The 10,931-nt window shown below is 55.4% G+C and overlaps 1 protein-coding gene across 2 annotated transcripts; it reads right to left on the bottom strand.

Moving 5' to 3' along the window:
• Positions 1-2,001: 2,001 nt before the first annotated feature.
• Positions 2,002-9,743, bottom strand: CDKN1A (cyclin dependent kinase inhibitor 1A). 2 transcript variants are annotated; one of them, XM_024557892.3, is made up of 3 exons: positions 9,632-9,743; positions 4,879-5,331; positions 2,002-3,578 (listed from the first exon to the last, which is right to left on the bottom strand). In XM_024557892.3, the coding sequence occupies exons 2-3, from the start codon at positions 5,321-5,323 to the stop codon at positions 3,529-3,531; spliced, it is 495 nt and encodes a 164-aa protein (XP_024413660.2). In that variant the 5' UTR covers positions 5,324-5,331; positions 9,632-9,743; the 3' UTR covers positions 2,002-3,528. The 2 variants fall into 2 exon arrangements, with proteins under 2 accessions (XP_024413660.2, XP_045049331.2); XM_045193396.3 differs by having other exon boundaries at positions 4,879-5,334; positions 9,632-9,738.
• Positions 9,744-10,931: the final 1,188 nt, after the last annotated feature.

The raw sequence follows: 10,931 nt of genomic DNA, 5'->3' as shown, positions 1-10,931 counted from the left end.
TTAACCACAACAGATCGAGGTGGGTGAGCAGAGGCTATGATAAAACGTGGCAGCCTCCACTGGTTTCCAGGTTGGAGGCAGTTCTCAGGCCCAGACCCACGATGCCACTGAGAGTGTATCAACTAAATACCTCCTCAGTTCTTCCCCCCAAGCTGCCCTATTGCTATTTACCAGAATAGCCGTACAGTATGGAAAGGGTGTGACCAAGTTTTTTGAGGTCTATTGGATAGAGTTTGAGCTTACCCTGGTTCCAGGGAACCCAAAATAGCATTATACCCTCCTTTTAGAGTGGGGGACATATGGAGTCCTGCTCAGCTTCACCTCAGACTCCAGTGGATCTGTGAACCCACTCTGTGGTTATTTCCTAGCCCCTACGTACAAATTGGGATGAATAGACTCAGCAGATGGCAGAACCCTCACACCGCTTCCCTAATCTATAAAATAAAAACCATTATGGAAAGAAGAACCAAGTAGAAGTCTATACAATTATTCCACTAGTCAAGCTAGTAAATCAGAAGCAATACCACACATCCCGGGTGGACTTGCAGAGATCAGTCCTATCTCGAAGGACTCAGGGTGGCCCAATCATATCCCCCATCCAACCCACCCCATTCAGCTCCTGTAACAACCAAATGAAGCAACAGGGTAGCTCTAATTGCAACCACTATGTCACATACGGGATCTTTGCTAGAATCGTCTACCCAGCCTTTGACTGTGAGAATCCAACAATCGGAACACTGCATTCTTTCCAATCCACATCAGGAAAGGAACGTATCATGTCAGTTACGTTTTAAGTGGTCAATGAACTGGGGCATGCTGGGATATTCCTCTTATGGGAAAGGACAAGTTACTATACTGGGGACATTCTACCACTAAAAAGAGGCATAGCCCTGGCGGGACCAATGTGGATTTGGGGAGGCCATTGGCTTATACTCCAGCCCATCGACTGGATGACTTGGGAAGCTGCCCTGTTTGAGTGGAGTCGAGAGCCAAAGACCACTCTGTGACGGGCCCATGCTGAGGGACAAGCACCTGGGCAGTACAACCCAGCACTTCCCACAGAACCAGAAATCTACACGGGAGATGAGTGAGCCACGTGAAGTCTCCAGAAAGCCCCAATGGGAGAGCCCCATTCTGACCCCTAGGGTTCTGGAAGAAAGCCATGCCCTACAGCACAGAATGATTTAACATTTGAAAAGTAGCTCTTGGCCAAACTGCATAACCAGAAGGAAATAAAAGATTATTGTGTTAAGCCACTAAGTCTTGGGGTGGTTAATTATGAACAGATAACCAGAATATGTGTATAACAACACTTTGGTCTTGTAATGTTGTACAGTATCCCACTATATAAAGATACACAATTGACATTTCTACTCTTCTGTTATGAACATTTAGGTTGTTTCCAGTGTGAGTCTGTTAAGAAAAATGCTGCTGTGAACATGTATTTTGGTGGGCGTCTGTACTCATTTCTCTTGAGAACAGATACAGGAATAGAACTCCTGGGTCAGGAGGTAGGCAGGAGGGGAGGCATCTTTAGAAGATATTGCCAGCTTTCCATGCAGTTGAAATATATTCCCCCCAGCAAGGTGTGAAAGTTCCAGTTGCTTTATACCCTTGTTAACACTTTGCATCGTCAGCCTTTTCATCTTAGCCATGCTGGTAGGTGCCTAGCGGTATCTTATTGTGCTTTTAATTTGCATTTCCCTGATGAGTAATGATGTCAAGCTGCAGTATGTTCTTTACTAAAAAAACCATGCAACAAGCCAAAATATTGACAGGGGTGATCTTCGCAGAGGTTATGCTTTACTGTTTTTATTTTGTTCTTGTTTGTCTGTTTTGGTTTTTTGGGTTTTGTTTTTTTTTTTTTTTTTTTTGCCTCATGGCCCTGTTTGCTAAGCCTTTTGCATTTTTTTAATGTAAATGGTTAATTTTTAAAGTTATAAAAACCACCAAAAATATCCCATATACTTATTCTTAAAAATAACAAGGTATATTTACAAGTAAAGTCACCAAGAAATATTTATTGATTTATTGAGCACCTGCTGTATACCCAGCACTGGGAGGGGGAAGGGGGGAGGAGCGGGGAGACGGCTGTGAAGGACACAGAGCCATACAGGATGCGGCCCCTGCCCTTGAGATGTGTACAGTCTAGGTAAAGACAGGAGAACCAGGACTCGTGGGGAGCCAGAGAAAACAGTCCGGGCCAGGTGTTGCGGGAGCTGGAAGTCCTTTGGGGCAGCCCCACCCGCGAAGTGCTTCAGCACCTCTAGAGGCTCCATGTTCAGCATCAGGAAAGGTATCTCACGACTCCCAGGCCCATATTGGCCCCCTTGGCCAACCCGATCCACAGCCTCCACGCCCACCATTTAAAACACCTGACTCCTTGTTCAGCTGCTATTCAAAGTGCGAAGGAACGGGTTTGGGTGGAACAGATGGGGAAGGTCCCTGGACGAGTTCCAGGGGCTGGTGTCATGCTCCCCTCCCAGAAAAATCTGCTCCCCCCACCTATACACCCCTATCACAGACAGAGCCCCACTCAAGGAGGCCTGTCCAACCTCCCAGGACCCCTGCCCCCAGAGCTGAGAGGAGGGGGTGCTTGCTGCTCCAGCTGCCTGAGGTAGAACCAGGGAACCTACTTCTAGTGTGCCCCTCCCTTCCAGTCCACTGGGCTGGGGGGACGAGCACCCCAGAGCAGCTGCCCAGGGCTCAGAGGGGACTAGAGGGAAAGGACATGGAGGAGGGGAGAGGAGCAGAGGGGACTTGAGAGCCCAGCTGGAAAAGAGGGGAACCTGAGGCTCCTAGAAAAGTCCCAGGGAAGCCAACAGAGTGGCAGCCACCCCTGTGGTCAGCGGGGGGCCTGAGGGGAGGCGGGCACTTTGCTACAGGGCCCTACCTGCCCCGTGCCATCACAGGACAGAGTCAGGTGTCAAGGGCCAGGAGGGCGCCGGTTCCCCGCCCTGTTCCAGGCTGTGCCCACTTCAAGGTCACCACGCCCAACCTTGGAGGAAGTGAGGGAACTCCCAAGTTTCGATTATGTCCTCACTCTGCTGGGTCCTCTTCAAAGTGCTATCTCTTTACTTCTCAAATTATAGGGAATTTGGGTCTGAGAATGAAGGACGGGAGTGGAATTTCACACTGTCCATGAGACAGTGACCAGAGGGAACCAGGCCCCTCCAAAAAGCACCACCCACCAGGTGAGGGTCATGCCGGCCTCACCTGACCTCAGGGAGGAAAGAAACAGAGAGCATAGAATGAGGAGGTTTTAAATAAAAGTTTGCATAATAAAAATATCTGGCCATCTACTGAGTGTATCATTCTGCTGTCTAATGTTTTCTTTAAATAATTCTAATGCCAGCTGCTGGCAGGGGTGGGAGGGTGGTGACAAGCAGACTATGTACATGAGGAGGAGTTTAAATTAAAACAGACATAATAATTAAGACACACAAACTGTAGGACTAAGTCAAAAGATGTAGAACGGGCCTGAGGGGAGCCCACGTTCCCAGGAGCGAGAGGCTTCCAGCTGGCAGGTTAGGGCTTCCTCTTGGAGAAGATCAGCCGGCGTTTGGAGTGGTAGAAATCTAAGGGAAGGGAACATAAGTCAGCCAGGCCAGGAGGAGGAGGGCAAACTGCAGAGGGGCCGGGACCCCTCCCTCGGGCCAAAGGGACACATTGCCAAGTCCAGGGAAGAACTCTGGCAACTTCCACCCCATCTCCCAGGGCGTTTACAGAGCAACCTACTGCAGGCCCACAGTCAGATGTGACTGACTGTGGGCCTGCACCCCTGGGCCTGCTCTGACCCACACTGCCCAGTACCGTAGCCGCCAGTCCTGTGTGGTTATTTAAATGAACTAAAATACGATAAAATGAAAAACTCCCTCTCTTAGTCACCCTAGCCCCAGGTCAAGTACTCGAGAACTCTCTGGGGCCGGCGGCACAGTATATGTGCATCACGGCAGAGTTCTGTTGGATAGCACAGCTGTAAGGATTACCATCAGACCATCCACTACAGCGTTCTGCACAAGGCCGGGGCCACATAAACCTTAGCTGTTCCTATTATCCTTATTGTTAGCTCTGAACCAGCTGCGAATGTGCTGCGGGACTCTTGGCTGAGTCTCCCTGAGCCTCACCTGTAAAATGAGGACGACACTGGTATGCTGCTCTAAGGGTTGAATGGAATGCTCTCTACACAGGTTTTGGTCGAGGACCCGGCCTACTGTGTGCTCAATGTCAGCATCCCTCATTCATTACTTATCAAGCACCTACAATGTGCCATTCTAGGTGCAAGGGATTCGGTGATGAGCGAGACGGATATAGAACCCTTTCTCGTGGAGACAATATCCTATGGGGGGAGATGGGCAATATCAAGATAAGGAAGTAGCTGTTGACGGTAAGAAGTACCAAAACGAACAACATAGGCAGGGCAGAGGGACAGGAAGTGTGTGTACATGTGTGTGTGTGTGTGTGTGTGGAGAGGGGAAGGGGAGTTAAGTTTGGATAGGGCAGCCAGGAAATCATTATCATTAGTCTTCTCTTCATTGCAAATTCACTGTGTGACCTTAGGAAAATCACTCTCCCTCTCTGAACCTTGTTTCCTTGCCTATAAAAGGACAGCAGGAATGTCATATGGATTGCTGTAAGGACTAAATGAAATCCACCTAAGAAACGTAATGAAGGGCTTGGCATTTAATAAACATTCCCAATAAATGATAGCTAGTTCTTCTTGGCTGCAGACTGGCTGTGTGACCTCAGGCAAGTCCCTTCCCCTCTCTGGGCCTGTTGCCCCCTCATAACGAGCAAGTGGACCAGACAGGTCAGCCCTTGCACCATGAATTCTGAGTCTTGGTCCCTTGCAGTGTCATTCCCTGCATTTGTCCTCACCTGTCATGCTGGTCTGCCGCCGCTTCCGGCCCTGAGAGGTGCTAGGCCCACCTGGGGAGCCCTCAGGCCTCTCAGGGGAGCGAGGCACCAGGGTGCAGGACAGTGACAGGTCCAGGTGGTCCTCCTGAGCGGTCCCCTGCAGCAGGGCAGGGGAGCTGCTGCACCGCCTGCCTCCTCCCAGGTTGTCCTGGATCCCCCGAGGCCCCGGGGGCAGGTAGACCTTGGGCAGGCCCGGGCCCCACACACGCTCCCAGGCGAAGTCACCCTCCAGTGGCGTCTCCGTGACAAAGTCGAAGTTCCATCGCTCACACGCCTCCTGCACGCAGCTGGCCATTAGCGCGTCACAGTCTCGACGCAGCTGCTCGCTGTCCACTGGGCCGAAGAGGCGACGGCAGACCTTGCTGCCACGGGGGTTCGGGCGGGGATCCCGGGATGGCTCGGACATGGCACCTGCTGCTGAGACACAAGAAAGGCCCTGGTCACTCGGGAAATGGGACCCCCTTCCCAGGCCCTGCTCAGGTGAGGTCTTCCTACTAGAATAGGAGGTGAGAGGGTGTCCTTCTCACCTCTGGCTCCTTCCAGCTGATTTTCCACCACCTCTTTCCCACAGGGCCCCCAATCTCCCACCAACAGACACTGGGTGGGGTAGAGCTCAGCCAGCATGGCACCCCAGGGTGACTGGGAGAGCGGGCAGCTGAAGGGCAAGCTTATGTCAATACTTTATTGCAATAGCAGGGATCAGGGGTCTGTTTACCACCCGGTTTTATCAGCTAAAATCAATTTACTTTCCTGCCCCTGAGGTGTCCCTCATGGGTGTGAATGCCCCAAGTACATGCGAACTGTGAGTCCAGCAGTTTCCCAGCCTTGGCCAGGAGGTCAGTTCCCAAATGCAAATGCACGGACAGGCCGACAGCTCCTCCAGCCTCCTGCATCCCCTGCCCAGGTGCCCGTGTGCGGCAACCCTGCTCTAACACAAGTACCCGGGACTTCGGGATGAAAACCACCTGGGATCTAGGCTACCTTTGCTGCTTACTATCTAAACTTTACAAAGTCAGTTAATGCTTCTGGGCCTCAGTTTCTTCATCTGTAAAATGGGGCTTCGTGAAAGTTTAAAGAGCATGGCTGTTGAAGTATGACGGAGCAATTGGTCAGGAGTCCCTCTAGACAAGGCAGGCGGAACAGAGCTGGCAGTCTGTACTTTGTGGGTAGGAGCCAGGGCTCTGGAGCAGGACTGCTGGGGTGGAATCCAGGCTCTGCTGGCTGACCCTGGACAGGTGGCTTAGCTTTTCTGGTCTCTGTTTTACTCATGTGTAAAGGGAGACAACAGTAAATGTCTCAGAGGACAGATGGGAGGATTAACTGAGTGGGGAATGTGCTGAGAGCAGCACCTGGTATACAGAAGTGCTTGGAAAACAGAAGTATTATTGTTTCTCTCTGCCTTCAGTTCTGGCCGGGCCTCCCCAACCCACCCCGCCACCCCCCAGGCCACCACCTCCTTCAGACAACAGCTGACAGGTGCTGTAGGCTGAGAGCCTTTCACAAGGATGTCATCAGGCCAGTGGCCTGGGGCTGAGGAGGGGCTGGGCAGGGCAGGGCAGGGCAGGGCAGAGCCTTGGTTTCTCCCAGGCTGAGCCACTTCCTGCCAGACCCACCAGGTGATCTGAAGTCTAGACAACCTTGAAGGCCCTGCCCTGGTTTGCCTGCATCCAACGAACCTGAACCCGTTTCACAGGCAAAGAAAATCAAAGGTGGCTGTTCTACCCAGTCCCTCTCCTCCCACTTCAGCAGAGGGAACGCCAAGGGAGCACTGGCACCCACCTGCCCCGCTCCTGCCTGATTCCAGGGCTGAGTGGCTGCGTGACATCAGCAGGGATTAGATTTTCCTGGGGACAAGTCCCGATTTGCAGGTCTGAGGGTGAAAGCTCTGCTGAAGGATGTCCTGGGGCAGGAAGCTCTGGACCCGTGACACACTCACTGCTCACAATGAGTGCAGCTCAGGTCTCAGCTGATAGGGGAGGGGAGGCACTAGGTGACCTCAGACCAAGTTTAAAGGCCAAGATTTTGAACACGATACTTGCCCCCAAACCACACAGCTAAAAAAAGGCCACTGGAGAAGTTACACAGTGCAGAGCCTTCAAATAACCTTTGTCCACTGTCTCTAGGGCAAGGATTGAAATTTATTTATATATGTTTATGTGCCAGGGATGTTCTAAGAAGTTCATAAATATTAATTTTCCATAAAAAGTGGGTGTATTTAGCTCTTTTTTACAGAAGTGGTAACCAAGCCTCAGAGAAGTTAAGTAACTTTCCCAAGGTCACACAGCTCACACATAGCACATCCAGAATTTGAACCCAGGCCTATTTGCCTTGAGTTCTGTGCTGTGGTGTTGAACCCTACTCCCTCACTAATTTTGAGGTTTCTTAACCAGAAAATCCCACCCAAATCACTTGGAGAGCTTTTTACAAAAATGTAGGTCAACAAGCCCTTCCCTCCCCAGACCAACTTAATTCAAAATTCAAGGGGATTTAAGCAAGTATCTGGCAGTTCCCCAGACGGGCACACAAGAGAGGACACACAGGAGGCTGGAATGGACGTTCTTGGTCTCAGAGCCGTGGAGTGCGAGGAGGAGCTCCCCTGGGGCTTTATCAGGAAGCTGGATATTCCTTGGCTTCTGGGCGCTGACGATAGGACCAGAATCCAGGCGGGGACCCTCTCTCCTTCTACCACCCCTTCCCTTACGACTCTCACAGCGGCCCCATCAAACTCTGCTCTCGCGCCCAGTATCAGAACTCCCAGCTCAGAGGGAACTCACAAGCACAAACCCTTGTTTTACAAACAAGTAACCGAGAACAGTTTTCTTCGTTGGCCTTAGTGCCTTAGACTTCAACCAGTTTTAATTCCCAAGTAAATATTAAGCACTCAGCAAACACTGTTGAACCAATGGGGTACTCTTTTCAGGGGGCGTTAGAGGGCAGAGTGAAGGTGGGGGGGAACGACCTGGGATGAGCCCAGGAGTAGCCGCGGGAAGGAAGGCGGGTGAAATCGCGCTCCGCGGGAAGGCATGTGTGCAGTTCGCTCTGGGGCCGGCAGGGGTCGCTGGCCTCCAGGAAATCACGCGCGAGTGGGCGGCGCGAGGGCGGCGCCCGGGTCAGCCCGAGCGAGCTGCGATGAGTCAGTTTCCTGCAAAGCGCTCCCTGCCCGCCAAATCTTAGCTTCCACTCTGGCTGCGCGTCATTCTCAGCTGGGGAGGGGGGGGACGGGAGGGGACCGGGGGCCGCGAACACGTCACGCTGACCCAGCCAGGCTTCCGAAACCCCCGCCACTGTTGGGAAACCGCGAGCTCTCGCGCCGTCGCCGTCTGTCTCTCTCTCACATACACACACACACACACACACACACACACACACACACGCACACTCACGCACGCACACAGGCGCGCAGTGATCTAGTCCCTCCACCTTATCTCCACGCCCAAAGCAGGGGATGAGTCAGATCCCTGGAAAATAAAAATAGACGGGAGCAGAGAAAACAAAACCGCTCGAAAGTCCGCCCCGAAACGCGGCACGGAGGGAGGGCGCTGCCCGGGCACCGTAAGTGCCAAGCCCAGTTCCAAGATTCTTCTCCGCGGTGGGGCCAAGCGTCCCCAGCGGGCCCGGGACTGGGCGGCGGCACCCGAAGGGCGAGTAGCGCCCCTGCCTGTCTCGGCCTCGCCGCCCCGGGACAGGGAACCCCGGACGGGGTCCCGGACGCCCCGGAGCCCGACACAGCGGGCAGAGCAGCGTCGCGCCCCGGGAAGCCTCCCCACTCCAAGTTTCGGCCCCACCCCGCCTCCCACCCGGGCGTGGAGCGCACACCCGGTCGCCCAGCAGACCGCCGCCCCGACGCGCGGGCTGGCCCGGCCGGGGTCTTCGGGAGGCGGTGCCGGGGAGGCGGGCGGGCGCCAGCGCTTCCCGCATAGACTGGCTGCAGGGAGCCCGCCCAGCGCGCGGCCGCGGCCCCAGGTCCGCAGGGCAGGGACCGGACGCCGGGTCCTGGACCTCCCGGAGCCCGGGCTTCCCCGGGAACACTCTGTCCAGCCAAATAGGTCACCGTGCCGATGGGGGGCGGGGGCGCTGACAGAGGCTTCGGAGGGGCAAAGAAAGGAACTTCTGGGGCGCAACGGCCCCGCGGCTCCGGCCGTTTTCCGGGGTCCCCTTGTCACCGTGATCCGCCTCCTCGCTGGCCCTTAAAGGACATGCCCGGACTTGTTCCCAAGCTGGGGACACAGCCCGCGCTGACCTCAACGCCCAGCCGGGCGGCGGACACTCCGGCGTCGGCGACGCGGACCTCAGAGACCGGGGCGGACCCAAGAGGCGCCCGGGACTGGGTCCCCGATGGACCCCCTGCTGCGCCGGGCGTTCCCGCACCTGCCGGCCCTCGGCGGACAGCGGCTTCATCCCCACGCCGCGAGCCAGCCCTCCCCATCCACGCCCTCCCCGTCCCAGCCGCGTTTCCAGGGGAGGGGAGCGTGGCAACGCATCCCTCGGACGCGGGTGGCTCTCTGTGCTGCGAGTCTCGGGCACATCCCGACTCCCGTCACACGCGCGCCTCCACACACCCGTGCGAACAAAACCGGGACCCACGCACATCGTTCACCTGTGGGGCACAGCACGCCCGCGCCCGCAGACACGCAGGAGGACAGGCGCGCGCGGACGCACGCCCCCAGCCGCCCGCCCGGGCGCGGCGCGCTCCGTCCCGCCCCGGCTCGCTCACCTCCGGGGGTCTCTGCGTCTCGGTGAACCGCGGCCGGCTCCGGATCTGTGGGCCACTGACTCGGGCAGCGGCTTGCAGCTCGGCCGCGGCGGCGACGGCCCTTTTATAGCGATGACTGCGGTAGGCGGGGCTGGCCGCTCGGCTCCTGGAGCCTGGAACCGCCCTCGGCTGAGACACCCGCGCGTCCCCGTCCCCGTCCTCGTCCCGGGAGACGCCACTCCTTCCTCGCGCCCTCCGATCCCCTCCGCCCCGCACCCCGCGCTCGCGGGTCCCGCGCTTGACCACTTTCCCCGCGAACTGAGCCTCGAATGTGTGGGGGTGGGGGTGGGGGAGTGAGTTGGGCACACACCGGGACGGACGGCGCGATTAAGATAAGCCATTTTCTGGCCCTGCGAAGATCACAAGGAGTGACATTAATAGTAAATAAACATCCACAAATAATAATGCGTCTCACTTTTGAGCTCCCAGAAAGCCCCACACGATATCACCCCTAGTCCCGCGGGTCCCCCACTGCGCCACCTCACCCCAGCACCAGGGACGCCCAGACGCCCCACAAAGCCTCCTTCCTGAAGGCCCGAGGCAGAGTCAGCCCCTTTCTTTCCCAGATGAGGCCCACAGAACCAAAGGGGTGCAGAGCTGTTGCTTGGCGATGCCTCAGGAAAGGAGGGAACTGGGGGTGCCTCTCAGAAGGGGCATCCTGGTGGTCTCCAGGGGAAAATCCACCTGGAGCAGACCTCCCTGCACCCTCCTCCTCGCTCTGCACACTCGCCTCTCCCACCTCGACAGAAGAAAGCTCTGTGACTGCCACAGGCTTCATGGCTAGAAGGGCAGAAGGGCTTGGTGAGGGGTATTCCCCACACAGGCCCCACACACGGAGGAAACTGAGGCTCACAGAAGTTCAGTGACTTTACTCAGCTCACCCAGCAAATAAGTGGCCGTGGCTGGATCACAGGCAGGGGCCTCCTGCCCAGAGCTCTCTGCTTATTGCCCTCTCTATTTCAGAGGCTCTAGGATGAGGGAAACGCCCAGGACCCCTCATTTCCACACAGCTCAGGGAGGTGACACTGATGAAGAGCAATTCTGGAAATGCCCCCTGCTGCCTCTGACAGATACAGAAGCAACTGAGGTGCCCCTACATTCCCATGAACCTCCACATCTCTAGCTCCCCTTGGACCCCCACCTTTCCCTGCTTCCTTCACCTAAAACATGTGCAGTTCCTGCTTTTTAAAATGTGCAGAGAACAGTGTAATCTGAATAGAAATCCCACTAAAAAATAGAATCCAGGCTTAGAGCAGCTGTA

This window comes from Desmodus rotundus, chromosome 11 (assembly GCF_022682495.2).
Source record: "Desmodus rotundus isolate HL8 chromosome 11, HLdesRot8A.1, whole genome shotgun sequence".
NCBI classification, from domain to species: domain Eukaryota; kingdom Metazoa; phylum Chordata; class Mammalia; order Chiroptera; family Phyllostomidae; genus Desmodus; species Desmodus rotundus.
The sequence above is the reverse complement of the archived record's forward strand: the minus strand, read 5'-3'. Positions and strand labels throughout refer to the sequence as shown.